The sequence below is a fragment of the Mya arenaria genome, chromosome 2 (genome assembly GCF_026914265.1).
Source record: "Mya arenaria isolate MELC-2E11 chromosome 2, ASM2691426v1".
Taxonomy (NCBI): Eukaryota; Metazoa; Mollusca; class Bivalvia; order Myida; family Myidae; genus Mya; species Mya arenaria.
Genome location: NC_069123.1, coordinates 9,721,544 through 9,740,645, shown reverse-complemented (window position 1 = coordinate 9,740,645; position 19,102 = coordinate 9,721,544). Strand labels below are relative to the sequence as shown.

Here is a 19,102-nt window from a genome sequence, read left to right as displayed (position 1 = left end):
ATATTGAATGCCATCAATGATCGTCATTGTTGTCTATACATCACTGACTCCATTCACCGTATAGGTCAGTTATTTATATCGAGCAATCCGATTAGCTACATCGTTCTTAGATCCAATTAAGACCAATATTGAATACCTCTCCTGATCGCTATTGTTGTCATCACCAGCATCATAATTGCCTTTTCAACACAGAACGGAGACGATATGAAATCAACGATTTATTGTAAATCTTTTGAATGTTTACACGTTTTGATATGAGCATTGTTGTTGACAAAACAAACAGACCAATCATCCTCTGCATCAACTACCCAACATGATTATCATAACACACTAGGTTTGATAACTATCAACATCAACGTGCCAAATATATACGAGGGACATTCAACAAGTAATGACACTGTCACACTCAGCTTATGTTTAATTTCAAAAAATGGCATAAATATATAATTTTATAAGCTAAGAGTCTAAAGTGTAATTAAAATCATAAAAAATCTCCGTCAAATCATTTTCAATTTTAATTTTTCAGAATGTATTTGAACTCCATAAAATAGATAAATTTAAGTTTCAGGTTAAAATAAGTAGCACACAGTTAAAATACTTTTTCCACGCCAGCCATTTATACTATCACTTATCATTTAAATGTCCCTCGTCAAATTATAAACACCCATGTGCAAGTAATACAATTTTAAAAAGCAATAAATGCGAACATAGTCTAACGAATTGAACACAAAAAGAACACCAAATTTTATGCATAATGAGTTTTGGAATCGACAAAAATCAAAAACATGTATGGTAGATAGGCCCGAAATAATTCCGGCACATCACTCATATCTGTGTTATACTAACATGAATATTCTCATGGAAAAAAGAGAGTATATCTATTTCAGTTTACTTTCTCGATATTCTTTCGCAAATGTTATGTTATGATTGGCGGATATAATTTATTTTACAAAAAAGCTATAAACATAATTCCACCATAAATGGTTTCCAAAACATAGCCAGCTATATATCTTAATATGATTTGATGTGAAAAAGCAAAGTGAAAATTTACCAAAATTATGATTATAATGTAACAAAATATAAACATTATTTTACCTGTTGTATCAATATTAAATAACATACAAAACAACACACAACGGATACGAATTTTCCAATTTGGCGATATGTATGAGCTCAAAATTCAATATACAAATGCAAAGGTACAAAACACATTATGAATTACAAAAATATCACAAATGACTTTCTCCAGTTTGTTGATTATTTGGTAGAGGCGGTCGTTTCTCATCAAGGGTTCCAACTCCAACAAAAAGGGTGTTTTCTCCTAACAGTCCTCTTGAATTACACAAGGGTTTTGGAACAGTTTCCTTTGGAACACCAAGAAGGCAGTTACTTGGAATAGATTTGTCTAAAGACAAAGGCTTTAATGCTGTTTTGCTGTCAACTGCTAGAGAGACGCATGGAACACTGAGAGTCGATTTCGAATTTGAATCTGTCGATGCATAGTTCAATCCTGTCTGATCACATTTTAAAGAAACATCACACGAACTAACGTGTAACGGTGAAACACCAGTAGTTAAAATGGAATGATTAGTTACATTGTTAGAAGTGTCTGGAATTTCAAGAGAGTTTCCATCACGTGGACAAGGTACACAACTGACTGAATGTTCAGAGTCTGGATTCACACTTCGAACGGTCGGCCGAACCTCCTCTTCCTCGTCGCCAAAGCAACCTGTTATATTCCCCACCTCTTCATCGCAAAACTTTTCATCTTCTTCCCAATCTATCAATGACATTTCCTCACTCTTTGCAGTATCAAGACTGCTTTGTCGAGAGTTGTTTAGACGTCTGGCAAGCCTGGCTTCATTAGCAATTGTTAACGGTGAGCAACAGTCCTCTATTTTATTTGTAGGTCTTAATTGTAAATACTTTTCTTTGATTTTGGATTTTTCCGAACCTGAACTAGCAGATCGTCGTATATTCCACGACTTTTTTTGTTCTTTTGGAGATTTGATCTGCCGAACAGAATACGTATGTCTGCAAATATGTTTTCTCTCACTATTACCTTCCAGTGTGCCAAGTAAAGGCTGGGACTGAGTATTCGGGAGGTCTGCACTTCTGTCATCATTAACACCTTCCACACAACCCAGGGTCTGAGTACTTGTTGGTATCTTGCTGTACCAAGACACTGCCTTCTCTTTTCTTGACTTACTTTTGTAATTGATATTTTGCTCACTAACCGGTCTTTTGATGCATGGTCGTTCGCCAAGCAAACTTGGAGAAGGCGATGAGGTGGAGTTTCGATTAAATTTCCCAGCGTCTGGATTAGAATCACTATAATGTCTCTCCCTCGGGGGAAGAGGTAATAAGCGACCATCCATGGAGGATATACTCGGGACCTTTAATGTATTCTTATCGTTTGGCACATTGATTGTAATCGCCATAGGATCCAGAAGCATACCTGAAAGGGGTGAACATAATATATATCAGACTGTGGTACCAATATAGCATCAATATATGACATTTAATCTACGTTCATATACCTAGTGGATAAATATTGTAATGCTTAAAGCAGATATACTCGATATTTGATAAAATCAAAAGACAACTTTATCAATTGTCATTATTTCTTACGTAAGTCAATCATATCTTAGTTATAATCAAATTGATACACATTGCTCACACGATTTTGGGCTATAAAGCATTAATTCCCAAACGAGGACGACGTCATTATCAAAAATGATAAAATCTTGACCCGTTTTATTTGAAAAAAGCAGAATCTTACTAAATAAAATAATAAAGAACACTGACCTCTTTCTGCGTCCGAGGTCCAAAGCGTTGCAGTGGGACTTGGCGGGCTCGGTTCACAACTAGGTGGCCGCAAGGTGAGGGTTGGGGGCGGAGGGAGCAACCGGTCCGTCGGCCCTGAGTCACCTTTGTCATCGTCGCTGTCGTCCTTACCGTTGCCGTTCACCTGTAATGTGGTTGCATTAATGATGTGAATGAAGGACGAAATATCGAAGGATATATCAATCTGTGAGAGTGCAGCTTTTAACGCAACTGATACGTTTACATACACGGCTTTTCCCGCATACTCTATATTAAATGAATACAATATATCTAGCATGGGAGGCAACAATTAGATGTTTAAGTTACATAAGAACTTGAGGTTGCCCTAAAAGATCAATGACAAAATGAAAATAAAAAGCACTGGGATTCTACAGAACAGCGTTCATATTCAAGATGAAGGGTAAATATTGATGGCCGGTTGTTTAGCTTTCCTTCACCGAGTACATTGGATTAAAGAATGATTATACCCATTGTATTTTTCCCTTTGGCTTCAAATATTTGTTTAAGTGACACTTGGGGATGTGACGGGGTCAAACCATAATGCAGCCATTATAGGTCGCGGGCAGACAGGGTTAGCGTTACCCTAACCCGACAAACTCAACAACAACAACATACCCATTGTATTTTACCCTTTATTAATTATTAAAATAAACCTAATTAGACGAGAAACACCTGAGCAATTAGCGATTATAAATACAAAATACAAGAAATGAACACTATCTTAACATTCTCATTTTATCTGTTAATTGTATGCCAGAAAGTCTTTTAAGGAAAGGGAGACAACACGCTTAACTTGGTCTGAAAAGTTTTAACTGTGTTGTAGGCCGCAATTTCGTTTGTTGAACTACTTTCAAATACTAGATATAGTGACAAGGGAAATAACTCAAAACTATGTCGCAATTGTTCTTAAACTGTTGTGTGTCGCAAACTGTTGATTGTCGCAAGGACGATGACATCTTTATAGAAATCCCGAGAACTAACCTGGCCCAATGCAAATTCCCGGACCTGTCTCCGGAAGAGGTCTTCCAGCTCCGCCTCGTCATCTATCATCTTGTGGGAGTCCTGGAGAAAAGAGGTTAAAGTTCATTATTAGTACACTCAATTATCCATGCAAATTGGGCTATGCCTACATGACCTCCTTTAAATCCTAGTATCTAAACATATTTGAAACAACAATATTTTCAGTTGAAAGAATCAGCTGCCGATTATTTAAAGCTTAAATAAGTTTTCCACAGGTTATTTTAAGGTAATTTTGCATGTTTAAATGAGTTGATTGGCTTATATTCACTTTTAGATACATTTTGACCAATCAATGAACATTTTGGCTAACTTAAACCAAACAAAGGCATTGACCAGTTTAATACAATTGACAGCGGCTGCGAAATGTATGCGTCCAGTGGTTTAAATTTCCCAACATATTTATTGATTGGTAAATATTATGTTTTAGAAAAATATTGATCAATCAAATAATTTAAATGTACCAACTCGTCACCTTAGTGCAATAACTCAATAACTGCATATAGAAATATAACAGATATTGAGTTCTTGCACTTAGGTGACGAACTAGCCTTTATAAACCAGTGGACAACTTATCAAGATTTGTTGTTTTTTACGTCTGGCTGCATGTGTGTATGATTTTGCTTGGTTAAAAACACTCTGTCTATAACAATATGATTGTCCTTATTAAGATGAATTAAGTGTGTTAGAGATGGTATTTTCAAATCATGCAGAAAGCGGTTAGTGCGTACAGAATATCAAGACTTTTTATCAACAGCTTTTTTACATCGAAAATTGCCTGTAAATAACCTGATTCATAGGAAGTATTAAAACACTGTCAAAGAGTTTGAAAGAAGTGTTTGTTGCTTACAAACAAATACTAAAGTGTTTAACAATAGTGCAAAAAGGAATTATGTTTGTGATTAGTATAAAGAAGTTAAACATCATAGATAAGTTAAGAACAGTAAAAGTAATTGTGTATTGTTTGAAATACCACCTTAAACTTTGCCATCTCAAAGTTTTCCCGCAGAGCTGCTTTTCTCATTTCGTCCATTTCGTGTTTCAGTTCTTCTTCTACTTCGTCATCGAGTTCTTTGTATTTGTAAGTCTCCTGTTTAACGCATGCAGTAAAATTAGTAAACAAACCATCCAAATTAAAGGTATTCGACCAATGATAGATTGTTGTATATATTTTGGCTAATGATGTGGCATTTTACAGCAGAAGTTAATTCGTTAATTTAAATGACATTAGATGTCCGATATACAGATATTCTTGCCATACTATGGAGCAATTTTCGATAATGTTAGTTATTACTCCTAGTAACCCACATTTCATTTTGGTATCATTTGAAAGAATATTGCATACTGATTTCATATTTGTAGAATAAATGCCTGAAGAAAAAGTATGAATAGGGTTATTGTAGTATGAGCTTTGTTCTTTATTATAAATGAAAACGGACAATAGTTTAGTTTTAATCATTCAATGCAAAAATAGTATGTCTCCCATATTGTTTTCGGTATTAAATATACATATTTACACATGAAACCAATTTCAAATATTATGCGTGTCATAAGAAACCCAGAATTGATAATAATTAATGTACATCGGATAATTTAAAGCTTTCGACGATTATGTTTGCAAAAACTGTATCTTCAAAGTTAGGTTTCGTCGTTTGATTAGCGAGCAGTAAATCTTTCATTATCAACGACACTCGAAAAAAATGCCAATGGTATAGCGGCTCATCAAGTATCACAATTTACAATTACGGTCAAGAAGTCAATCAATCTGCCAGGTAAGTAGTTAGTTTCCAGGTCGAATACCTTACGTTAATGTGATTAATGAAGTGCAGAATATGATAACGAGAGAGATAGATGTTAATGATTGATTTATTGAAAAGGGGGAACATATCTATGAATGTGAGAACGGGGAATATGTCATAAAAATGAGATGTTAATTATTAATTGATAAAATTCACACAAATCCAAGATCTATGAAAGGTGAGAATGAAAAGAAACTCGTAAGATATGGCTACCTTATTTAAAGCAACATTTACTTTTTAAAAACACAAAGGTAATGTTATTTTAATAATATACTTTTCAAAACTAAAGATTTACTGAGGCCTTTTTTTAAATGGTTTGGTAAGGGTAACATTCTTTTCAAAAACAGGTTGAGTAGGTAGGCTTTATTTTTTTTCTTAATAGGCTATATAAGAGCATTATTGTCATTATTTGAGAATGATGTTAAAGTAACCTTCAGTATAAAGCTTTGAATGTTTTAAATACATACGAAAACACACACTTAAATATATATATATATATATATATATATATATATATATATATATATATATATATATATATTTCTACCAATATAAAAAACGGTAGGGTGGACGCTTATTTCGTAGGTAGAGTCGGGTAACCCGAACCAAATGTATTTTATGCCTGAGCAACACCATACAATTCCTTTCAATAACTACATCATAGCCATATCTTAAGGGTAAAATGTGAAGAAAACACATATGATACCACGCAATGTGGCTAGAAGCAAAGAGCACACAGCTTATTACGGAGAGGTAGACATCACGTCTAGAATATCCGCTAGCCCAGAATGCTGCCTTGTAACATACACACAGTTGGAAGCATGAGTTCAGAGAGAAGTTTGCAATAGCCTTTATTTTAATTTACACTTTGAATACAGCTTGTTCTAAGTAAAGCACGTAATTTCCTTCAATCATGATCTTATGATTCTAAAGTGATCTAGTTAATAAGCATTCATTAAAAATGAATTTAAAAGCAATACCTGATGGTTTACAGCAAAATGTTGGAACTTTTGATTCCATTTTACTTTCAATGCTTATTCAAATGATGATAGACAAGAATAAAGGAGAACTCCTAAAATCTGAGAAGAAAATGATTTTTTGATGGATGTTATTAGGAAATTCTTTAAACTTAGAAGGAAATGATGTTTATTTATAATGTGTATTCTCAAGCATTGTTTCTCACAAAACAATCCGTACTAGACGTGCACAAATTGTTTTACTTAGTTTTCATAATCAGAATGTTAGTAAATGTTCATTAAACACTAGAGTATTAAAATATTATGGTGTAACACAAATAAAAGAATGCTTTTAGTAGATTGAATGACTACATGCTGCTGTCAATACCTCGAGGTGTTTCATAAGAACAGCGACCACGACGTTGACAAGGACAAACTGGGCCATGAGGACGAAGATGACAAAGTAAACAGGGGCGATAACTGGATTAACGCAACAGTTGATTTTACAATCTTCGCTCTTGTTACAATCCTCGCGTAGAGTGTCCTGCAAATAAGAAATTTGTTGGTGAGTCCGAGTTTTTCACTTTTGATTCCTCATAATACATACATGTAGATTATACATACACTGGTATACAAATGTAAAACTCATGTAACAAAATTGTTTTAGAGGAATTATATTTGAGCTTTCTGTTTTGTGGCTGTTAGTAACAATGAGAAAAGAAATGTTTGTGGTTCACACGTGTACTAATTTATCTAGCTCGATTATGAAGGCACGTATTTAGAATATAAATCACGATGTCCAATAAGCGGACAGACTCTGGGAAGCCAACGTTTCTGGGCTCCAGGGGGAATATGGCTGCAAAGCTGAAACTTAAAGAGCGCATCACCAGGAATGGAGCCTGTGGCTTAATTTGACTCAACACCGGGAACCTCGCCCGGCCCGGACACTGCAAGGATTGACCGATTGAGAGCTCTTTCAGAGTATTTTACCTGGCTATAAACCAATACTGATGTCCATGTTGATATGCTAAAAACGTATCCTTGCTAGGGAACTAACCCATAAACTCTTGGTTCAACTGGGTTGAGCACATGCAGGTAAGCAAGCTGCATAATTATTGTTAACAAAAAAGAAACCGATAAGCCTCAGTTACGTCCCTTAGGCCACAGTCTGATCTGTTTGTTTGTTGCAAATCGATCAGAGCAATGGATAATAAACTCATATGTTGGTTGAAACAATAATTTAAACTGACAAGAAACATGTGCATAATATTGTTAAGAGCATTTACGTTTGCAAATCTGTTATATCATAGACATATAAGCATGACGTGGGAGTGTTCAGACGTCATATAAAGATTTATTTAGACTTTAATTGTGAAAGCTCTTAACAATAAGCTATCATCTTTTGTTAACATCAAGCTCAAAGAAATAAGTTTACACATTTTGGGAGATTTAACATTTATGAGAGCATCTTTGCCATGATAATCTTTTTTTAATCTTGAGTGATCCACCTTTTTTGGCGCTAACTGCATTCGTAATCGAATTTAAATTTGAAGAGAATGTTCGTACGGCTTATTTTTTACTGATGCATCCAAAATGTATTTTTGTTTTCTGCTAACAGTAATTTTAAACCAAGGAGATGAAAGAATGGAAATTACTAAATGATCGTATGATACACTGCCTGTTTGAGCATGTGAATTTATTACCTAATTACTGAAATTTGAAAATATTTTGTTATTTTTCTTGTACTGTTTTGCATATTGCCAGTGAAATGCTAATAATATGGCATACCAAATTAAACTAAGTAATGTTCGATTTCAAGATAAAACTGACAGATGTCAGTGCGCAAATATATTTGGAGAATTTAACGAAAGAACAAAGTTCAATATCGAAACAGCTGTCTTACGGAAAATGTCTTATATTTCAGCACTAGAATAGGCTTACCTTCATGATACCGTTCCAGTTATCTCCCGTTGCCACTCGGAACAAGGTAAGGAAGGCCATGCCAAAGTTGCGGAAGTGGGCGTGTTCTCCAAGTCCCTCACATGGGTGGTCCTCCGAGCACTCTGTAAAAGGAAACATATTGTGAGGAGTGGTTAGAATTTACTTCAAAATGACGAACAAATGACGTTTCAAAAATGCATTTTCACAGATTGATCGTTTCGACATACTTTTTTTTATCTTTGACTGATTTTCATTTGCATAAATGTCTGGAAACCAGTGATATAAGACTGCTGAATAAGATATATTCGCAGTTTTATATTCACGTTCAAAAATTAATGATTTATGGCTAAAAGCGTTACTAACGCTTGAAGAATTTGTTTTTTTTTGACATAAAACTTTGTGAACGTAAATCTGATTATTTGGCAGCAGTCTTATATCACTGGTTGCCAGATATTTACAAAGAATTGGCCTTAAATAAAAAAAAGTTGTCAAAACTGCCAAATGAATCATTGAGAGTGCAGCATAAAATTGACATTGAATATGTCGATCGATATTGGGTACTTTATTTCCCCATTGCCTTTGTACACATTTGTCATACTTAGAAGTACTATGAAGGCCGTGATCTCATAAACAAGTTTGTACCATAAAATATGTATTAATTTCCACGCTCTAGTCGGTAGTTTCAAAGCAATGTGTCTGCATGGTAAACAGAAGGTTCCAAGACAAAATATCATACGCACTAATTTGTTTTGCACGGAAACTAATTATAGTCGCTTGTTTCAAACCACAATATTGATCAAGCGTTGAAATGAATGAAGTAAAGGCGAATGAGAAAGAAAAACCCGTCTCTTAACAGCTAGCAATATGATTATCTTTCTTGTGGCGTCAAAATGATGTCTTATTACGTTTGAATAAAATAACCATAATTTCCTGCTGTTGAAAACTTAAAGTATTCAATAAAATAAAATAAACTAAGACGAACACGAAAATAAAAAAAGTGTTATGCGTGCAAGTTACTTAATACCGGCCAATTCAAACTGGTTACCCTAGAATTAGGTCAGACACAGAAACTGGCTGCAATAAGTGTCCAATTGTTATTAGATTATGTTTGAAAGGCACTACGTTTTATCGTTATAAAATTTAAAAGACAATGTTAATTAAGTAGGTAATTGAGGACTATTTGACGATTGAATGTCTTTCACAGACAAATATATTTCTTTTGTTATTTTATTTGTAGGCATTTCACACAGTAGCAAGCTATTATAAATTTAAAATTTTAATCAAGAAACCAAATTAAGCCAATACATGTATATACAATTCATTTGAGCATCATAATACAAACAAGGACTATCTCATGTTTCTAAGCCGGGGCAAGAAGCGGACACAAATACCATTACATCAACTCATACGGTCTTTACAGTAACATTACAATCAACCTTCCACCTACCAAGACGTCCAAACAGTTCCACACCGAGTGCCGCAAATATGAAGAAAAGGAGGAAGAAGAGGAGGCCAAGATTTCCGACCTGGGGTAAAGCCTGTATCACCGTGTCAAGCAGGGCGCGGATACCCTTGGCCATCTTCAGCAGCTTCAACACTGTGGATAGGAGTTTCATGTAAATTAGAGACTGCTGAGATTAGTAGAACAGGAATTGAAGTTCATGGTAGTTATGTAAGAACTATGACAACCATGACGATATCCAGTCGTCTTATCATGAAATTGTCAAGCCTTTGTCCAATCATCACCAAATCTGGTCAGAATGTGTATGAGCAGGATATTTTTGTCAGGTCCGATAACCAGCCATGTGGCCTCAGTAACTCCATAACCCTTGAATTGGCAATGAAGGAGAGAAGGCAATTCAAGCTTTTCTGTTCGATCCTTACGCTATTTCTATGGTTTCGATGCAGAACAATGAAATACAAGTACATTGGTGAGGCTTTAACATCTGATATTTTATACATACCTCTAGCAATCCTTAGCACTCTCATTACACGTATAATGGTGGGGTTGATAGGAATTACATTTGTCTTCATTTCTTCAAGAACGATGCCGACGATAGACAGAATGACAATGAAGATATCAAGTTGATTCCATCTAAAAGAAACCACATCGGATGAAATAAAGTGACGTAGAGGCAATGACAATGAAAATGACAAGCCGTCTTCACCTTAAAATAACACGTCTTTCATTTTTTTTTTCATTCAGACATATTTTTTCTTAATCAACTATTTATGGAAAATAAATAACTGGTTCGTAATGTATTACTTATATTTTGAGAATGGTATTTTAGTTGTTTCGATGGAGTACAAATACGCACGCGCACTGTCGTACGTAAGGCCAGAAACTGTTTGGAATACATGATACGGCATAAAAGTGTTTTGAAATCAACTTTTGCCTTCTAGATTTTACGATTAACTACCGAACGTATCAAAGTTCATAAAATCAATTGAATGCGTAGTGACATGCCAAACAGTGAAACATCAACTATGTTGATTAAAGTCTTGCCTGTCTCTCATGTAACGAATGGTCCCAAGGGCGATGATTTTCATCGCGGCTTCCAGTATGAACACCGATGTAAAGAAGTAGTTGAAGATTTGAAGGGCAAACTCCAACTCCTAGGAGAAAATGAAGAATGAAATGTATTGATACACAAGAAAAAGTACATTTTTTTCCTTATATTTTTCATAATATATATCTTATAAGAACCTCAGGGATATGCCTAATACACCTTCCAACAGTTATTAAATAGTTTAAACATTATATATTTTACAACGATTGTGATGAATGCTATGATAGCTTATACTAAGTCACACTCGTTGGCACGATTTTGCGCGAGAGTGTGGTCTTGTGTTGTGTGGGAAACCGGAGTACCCGCAGAAAACCCACATGTCTGGCTTAGTGACCACTAACCAAACTCACATGCACCCAGGCCGGGAATCGAACCCGGGTCGCCTTGGTGAGAAGCGAGTGTGCTAACCACTGCGCTAACCGGACATCCTTGATATTAATTAATTTATATCGTTTTTATTTTTAGTCAGAAGTCCAAGCCTTCCAAGGTAAAGATCACGTATTGACCTACTTGCTAAATATCGACAGGGTAAAGCCTATTTCGAAAAGGACAGATCCAAGTTTGAAAAAGTAACCGTCGTAAAAGAGTAATACAAGTTATGTACTGTTTTAGTACAATGATGCGTTTTATTATAAAACTAAATGGTCACACAGTTTTAAACCTTTTATTTTATAAGGCAGACTGTGTGGGATGTTTATAGTTTCAAACAATGACTGCATCGTATCTTGGATTTTTTTTTTCATTAGGTGCTCTAAATTGTATTCCTCCGTCTGCAGATAGAGTTGGGATCTCTAATCATAGAAGTACTTGAGATTTACATATAAGTTTATTATTATTTGTTTTATTGTTAAGTTTCCTCAAGTTAATGCATGCTTTGATAAGATTTACCTTTTGCGTTTTATCTTTATTAAGGATTGTTGGGATAAGAGTGAGGTTTGTGCACATAAACTGGTTTAACCCCCCAGTAAATTTACATTTTACTGACCGTTCCAAGGCGGTACCTAACAATTCTTGATAAACATTACTAGTTTTTTTATATATAGTATATATGCACTGGAGTTGTGGAGTTTTGTGCTGTTCTTCTATGTTTCTTGTTTGTGAGTTTCTGTTCTATGTCTTTGGCGTTTACCCAGTGCCATTAAACCGGGTTTATGTTTAGACTTTTTGCTACTGAGCTTGTTTCTGGAGCTTTTCGCATAAATATATTATGAATATATACCATAAATTAATTACAAGTATGTTAAGATAGGTATAGTGTAGCAATCTTACAAATAGATTCAGTAACCCTGATGCATGAGAAATGTGTAGTACTATACTAGATTTATATGAGCTATGTTAAATTGAACAAACCTTTGGCATCATGTAAAATTCCATCGCCATAGTAATGACGTTTAACCCTATGACCCCCGCAATGGCGAGGTCAAAATATTTGCTGTTGATGACAGTATATATAATGAGTCGTGGTTTCCCATAACGAGCCCAGTATGGACACTGTTGTAAACCTGTAATTATACATAACAGAGAGGGGATATCAAATCATGGTTAGGATAATTCCTTGTTGTTCGTCGTCTTCTTCTTTATAATGTTTAATATCCAATTTTGAGAAAAAATGAGTTTTATAATTATCACTGTTCTCGTGAAAAAAAAACCCCTACACCTTGGTTTTAAAATAACTCAAAACTCAACTTTCCACCCTTTTGCATTGGAAAAAATGGAAACTTTGTAACCGATTTTCTTGAAAATGTACAACTGTCAGAACATTCCAATAAAGAGGCGAGATGTTGTGTATGTCTTTTGATTGATATGTTTTTTGCTAACTTTTCGTTTTTTTTGAGAATTTCTTTGCGACAGAATATCATTGAAAATAGTTTTTAAACTAAAATCGCGCTCAATGACCTTGCATGATATTACACCATTTCCAATTGCTATATATTTATGCTTGTAGTTATACAATTCTTAAAAATAATTTACATTCAAGGAAATTTACATGCACACAATGCATGCAAATAAACGGGATCTTTTATAAAAAAAGGTACAATGTAGCATAAGGCATGTTGACGGGATCCTTTATAAAAAAAAGGTACAATGTAGCATAAGGCATGTTGAAAATGTTGAAATATTCAACCACACAATGCGATATATATATGTATATATCTTAACGTTTGTACACAACAGTGTCTCTTAAAACGCCATTTATAAGCATAATGGCATGCCAACGTGAAAGGGAACATTAATGATTAGAAAAGAAACATGCTTGCTGAACACGACGTTCATTCGGAAAAATGAGATATTGTGAAATTATTTGCAAATTGTTATAAACGATGGAGAGAGAAAGAGTTAATAGATGAACAGGAAATATAAAGCTAATTATCAAACTGTTTACCTGGTTGAGCAACTATCTCTGTTAAATATATTGCAACCGATTGCATTTATAGGCATAAAGACAGGCTAATGCAGCATCATGAAATCTTTTTCATTAAATATCAGCATGAACTCCAGATAGACCTTGATAGACAAATGCTTATGACCGTTTTGATCGTTCGTTAGTTTTTAATTTTACGAATTTTGTAAAAAACAATAGACAACAAACTTATTCTCGTTTGTTAAAACAACACAAACAGTCGTAGACTTGTTAACGTACAACATTAGACAGGGCCAACAATGAATCCGTCCCCTTGTATCAGTGAACGGGTTGAGTCTGATGTCAAGATCGAGTTCTGTGTCAATGTAAATAATGCATGTCCTCCGTTCAGTTTCGGCTAACAGTGGCTTACTTAAACAAACTAGTTTGATGTGTTTCCCTGTGGCCTCGCAGAGCATACACTGCAAGCGGGGAACCAACTCGCAATAGTTTGCCGAAAATACATAGAGTTAGCCCCAACTGAACTCAGATATTCTATATTGATATTGAGATATTTATGTGGATCGTTTTTATGTGTCTCTATTTGCCTGCCTGTGATAACAGGGCCAACAAACGAGAATACAGTAAGATGTTTTGTTGATGGATTTTTTTCTGTGGTTATCATTGCATTAAATGGAAGCTAGGACCTCGAAGAAAACGATGGAATGTAACGTCAGACTCCAACAGTTCAAGACACACTGGGTCATTTACCATCCTGCTTATACTTACGTCTTCGCTTCTGATCTAGCTTCTGTTGTCGCTTTTCAGCCCTTCTGGCCTTCTCTTCCTTTTCTTGCGACTCCCTGCACTTATGGAAATTTTCAACCACCACGCCGACAAACATGTTCAATACAAAGAAGCCGACGAGAAGAAGGAATGATATAAAATAGATCAACCTCCATTCATTGTAGTTTTGCTCCGGCTGTAACAAAGGAAATATCATAATAACCATCTTTTTCAGTGGTATCAAATTTCCCTGTAATAAAACGAACAGAATATTATCTGCGAGCAATTAACTAATTTTACAATGTGGGCGTATTTCTAACGCCCCCACACATAGAAAAGAATAACTTTAAATTGAAAAAAACAAAAACATCGTAAATCAGTAATATTATTACTCACGAACAAAACGTACACTCTCAGGAATATTCAATAAATAGAGCCATTTAAATAGGACGTGCTGTTCAGTTAACAAGAACAGCATTAAAAGTGCATGATTTTACAAATGCAATATACATGTATGCTTTTCTGTTAACATAATATGTAGTTACTAACTAGTAATTGAAATTGAATAAGATCAGTTGTTAATGAATTATTTTACTTTGTTCAAAAACGTTTGCCGGGGGAGGGGGGGGTGTGGGCGGGGTAAAGACATGGCGTCATTCTCTGTATGTTTTGCAAAATGTTTATGGTAAAATTACGACGGCTTAACTACAATCTTACCTGCTGATCGACTCCAACTGCATCCAAACCCGTATACATAATGCTGACCCAGCCGTCTTTGGACGCCAAGACAAACAGCGCCATCAGTGCCTACAGAAATTGAGGAGATAAAACATTACGTTCTGGAATTGGCTTAACTGTGTTATATATTTAGAAAATAATTTTCAGTAAAATGCGGAAACCCAAAAAATATCCAAATATGAAATACTTATTGAGACGGTTCAAATGCGATATGAAAAGTGTGACAATGCCGACGCACATAGCCTCGAAAAGAATAAAACGTATATCAGATAGAAATTCTGTTTCAAAGCAACAATGCTCTTTAAAAGAAGAAAATAGAATGAAATAAAAAACACGCATCCAATTACCATTCCAAGATTATCAAAGTTGTATTTTCGATTGACCCAGACATTGCGTTTAGATTCCAAACAGTGAGTTCTGTTCTGGATATGTGCTACGTCCGGTCCTTTGCAGTAGTAGAACGTTCCTTTGAAAAGCTGAAATATTCATACATAAAGTGCAATCATACAATATTTATCAACAGGTCAATACAATTTTTTTTCAAAATATACTAGTTAATGTTACGGAGGAAAGGGCTTTTGACAACAAACAATATCATAATAACGCGTAAGTACTTCGACAAAATATCAAAACTGCTTAAAGATCTAGTGGACATTTGATATGACCTAAAATAATAAGAATATACTCTTTTTCTTTAACATCACTGAAGTATATTAAAAAAAGTCAAAGATTAAGCAACATTATAAACCGAGAAATCAATTACATGTACACCCATAGAAATATGCAAACAAATTGGGACGTATTTCAAATTGGTGGCACAATCCACTTTCCGGTAAAGTATGTTTAACAATAGCAATCAATAAACTTTAAAAACATGACTACATTGAGTAACAAAAGCGTGTACCGGATCAAACTTCATGAATGTCTTTTGTTTGTGTGTTTACCTGCACGCCAAGTATGCCGAATATGATGAAGAATGTACAACAGATGAGCACGATGTTGCCTATTGGCCGTAGGGAGGATAACAGAGTCTGGACCACCAGCTTAAGGCCTGGTGCGCGGCTTATCACTCTGAAAACAAATGCAAACACATGTAGATTATGGATTATTTAATTCAATTACTTTCCTTTGTTGTATTTCTTATTATTCCAAAGAAAGATTTATTTGCCTAATTAACAATCCTAGTTAACTTAATATCAAGTTGCATAACTAGTAAATCATGGTGAAATGATTACACTGCTTATAGACATCTGCCTCTTACCCAGTAGAACAGTTAACCACTGAGCGCTAATTTCACCATCTCAATGCATCTCATTTTGATTGCTTTCAGTAATTTTTACTCATAAAGTTGACATAAACTTGATTTCACAAACTGATTTATGTTGTATGAAATGAAATAGTTATGTACCTCAGTGGCCTGAGTGTGCGGAGAAGTCTAAACACTCTGAGGATGCCAAAGATTCTGGGGCTGCTGTTAGCGGTGAGAGAGATCATTGTGTCAACAAGAGAGATAACCACGAGAAAACCGTCCATAACGTTCCATCCACTCTTGAAGTACGCATGTTTTCCAAACAGTAAACCTTTTGCAAGAACCTATAATAAAGAAACAATATGCAAGTGTTGAGCCAAAGTCTTTCTTAAACGTTATATCAAAACTGTCCACCTACATAATATGACCAAGCTCAGTAGTAAAAAAGAAATTATACTCATAAACAGTGAATTTCGTGAGCGTCAGTCTTTTTGTTACTTCATAGAGAAAAATTAGAATAGCTTAAGTAATCGAGAAAATATGGTCATCATGAAACGATCGGATTGCATCGCTTTGAGACAAAAATATTTCTTTGACGTGCAACAGGTACAACGAAACGATCAAAAAAACCTTTTTCATAAACTTGACTTATCATTTAGTTAATGCTTTTAAAGGAACATTCCTAGTATGCCTCCGCATTAACACACGTTAGGAAGTTGTATCTTAATGATAGGGCTAATGCTTAATTATTACTAATGACGTCAATAACACAATTAATCAAATCAATTCTTCACATTGACGTCCGTTTGCAATTAGCCAGTTTATAACAGTATTTCTAACCACTCACGCATGTTATGTAATCAAACGTTTTCTACGTAAAACATTAACATATATTGACTACTCGCCTAGCTTCAAAAAATATAACCTAGACCCTTCCCTAAATCATACTTAGGATCAAGAACAAACACATCAAGAACCGCTAAACGTAATATTTAATGCCTAGTTAAAACAGAATTACGATATTCTTGTTCTCTTTGGTCTTGTTTAACAAACAATTTAACATAAACAGTATAAATATACGTTTCAGGGTAAAACACATTTCACCAAGTCAGCACCAAAACCTTTTATTTCACGAGTTGCTTTGCCACGAATGAAATATCTCTCTTTCGTTCACTTGGTGAAATATATTGCAATCTGGAACCGCAAGTATTACTTTTGTATTTCATGCTTTTGATGCATTAACAGTAAAGAGTAATTGATATTAAATTGGCATATCGGACCAAAGTTTAGCCAAACGACGTCAAACACATAGTAAAATAATCTACCTTAATTTAACAAACCACCGGAAAGCATGAAATTAATCACTAATATAACGATTATAATGCCTTGTAGTATTATTATTAAAAATGCATACTTACTTTAACTGTCATTTCAATGGTGAAAATGGCCGTAAATATATGATTTGATATCGTGAGAATTTTCCGTTCCTGAAACATATTAAGGCATTCTTCTGTGATAAGAAATCTGAAGAAATGTGTCTCAAGAGATATTCAACATTAAGCCTTAAGTGGCGGAAAAGTAACATTTTAAAAGGAAACAAAAACACATTAGGTCTTTAAGTTGTAATAGAAGTCATTGAACAAAACAGACATTTGAAGCCAATGAAATTGCAGATAATCAATCATTAGGTAATAGACTTAATCATTAAGAATTTCGACTTTCGCGAGTGTTTAAAGTTCCACTCAACTGCCACTCATCCCATACACATTGACTGAGATTTTGCGTTGACAATGTATCAGCAAATGAGGTTGTATTCTATGTCAGTTAAAAGACATGAAATAAATTATCAATGATTTAAAATGGGCGGAGTGAATGTAGCGAATACATGTCAATTTGCCAATTATTTGATTAATAAAATATCAAAGGCTAAAACGTTAAACCAATGTAGGTTTAACTTACAGTACTATCAGGAGGAATGTCTGGTCTTTCCATTGCAAGTGTGATGCAGTTCAGTGCAATAAAAAACAGCACGGTATTGTCAAACCAGCGTTGAGCAATGGTGTGAAAGGCAAATCTGCGAACGAGGTTGTTGGGACTAAAGATATACATAGAGTATTCTTGTCTTTCGAGGAAAATCCCATGTGCTTTTGGACACCATGAATAATTGCAATTCTGAAAAAAGAAGATATTCGCGCTTAAGCAGTTAATTTTCTTTATTAAATGATGACGTCATGTTTGTTGTTGCAAACTAATTTGAAACATCAAACAATAATAACGGTCTGAGGAAATGCCAATAAATGCATAACATATACATTTACTCACTTACTATCAAATGAAATATTGATAGATTCAGTACGGAAATATTGGTATCGATCTCAAAATAGATTTTATAATAGGTCTTATAAAGAAAAGTAAACTACATATAGTTGTAGTTTTCACAATCATTCATCTCTTACGGTCTCATCCATTGCGTCTGGATCTTCTTCATCGTAAAGAGAATCATCATGATCGTCCTTCTCATTTGTAGGTTCTGACAAATCATTCTGTTTGTAGTCGTCGTTGAAATAGCCACTCCCCACCGAAGACATTGAAGGTAACGCGCGTCTGGATGGGAAGGTATTTTGTCTGCTCAAATGGAATGAGTTACAAATACTTTTAGCACTACTTGAGGAATTATTTCTGCTTTTAATTGAGTTTCTTGGAGATGACATCCTTCTTTGGAAGATCAGATTTTGGTGGGAGCTAAATGCTCGCCTGTTGTTTAACATTATGTCCCCGTTGCATTCGGAACTGTTGATGAAAAACACAAACCTAATGTTGTGACGATGTTTAATATCAACAATTCTATGGAAACATTA

General features: G+C 34.7%; 1 protein-coding gene across 10 annotated transcripts in view; it reads right to left on the bottom strand.

The window, feature by feature from the left end:
- Positions 1-222: 222 nt before the first annotated feature.
- The window catches only part of LOC128208004 (voltage-dependent T-type calcium channel subunit alpha-1G-like), a 44,503-nt gene continuing 25,623 nt past the window's right edge, over positions 223-19,102 (bottom strand). For 5 of the 10 annotated variants that reach the window (XM_052911294.1, XM_052911268.1, XM_052911317.1 and 2 more), the window contains 19 exons: positions 18,701-19,034; positions 18,204-18,416; positions 17,663-17,731; positions 16,404-16,588; positions 15,940-16,066; positions 15,343-15,471; positions 14,975-15,064; positions 14,261-14,453; positions 13,514-13,531; positions 12,481-12,632; positions 11,067-11,176; positions 10,525-10,655; positions 10,008-10,157; positions 8,561-8,682; positions 7,008-7,163; positions 4,841-4,954; positions 3,829-3,909; positions 2,809-2,971; positions 223-2,458 (listed from right to left, as the gene is read on the bottom strand). In XM_052911294.1, coding sequence (XP_052767254.1) covers positions 1,230-2,458; positions 2,809-2,971; positions 3,829-3,909; positions 4,841-4,954; positions 7,008-7,163; positions 8,561-8,682; positions 10,008-10,157; positions 10,525-10,655; positions 11,067-11,176; positions 12,481-12,632; positions 13,514-13,531; positions 14,261-14,453; positions 14,975-15,064; positions 15,343-15,471; positions 15,940-16,066; positions 16,404-16,588; positions 17,663-17,731; positions 18,204-18,416; positions 18,701-19,034 — 3,766 coding nt within the window. In that variant the 3' untranslated portion in view covers positions 223-1,229. The remainder of the gene's footprint in view (positions 2,459-2,808; positions 2,972-3,828; positions 3,910-4,840; positions 4,955-7,007; positions 7,164-8,560; positions 8,683-10,007; positions 10,158-10,524; positions 10,656-11,066; positions 11,177-12,480; positions 12,633-13,513; positions 13,532-14,260; positions 14,454-14,974; positions 15,065-15,342; positions 15,472-15,939; positions 16,067-16,403; positions 16,589-17,662; positions 17,732-18,203; positions 18,417-18,700; positions 19,035-19,102) is intronic. The other 5 variants (XM_052911309.1, XM_052911337.1, XM_052911327.1 and 2 more) reach the window with 3 other exon arrangements.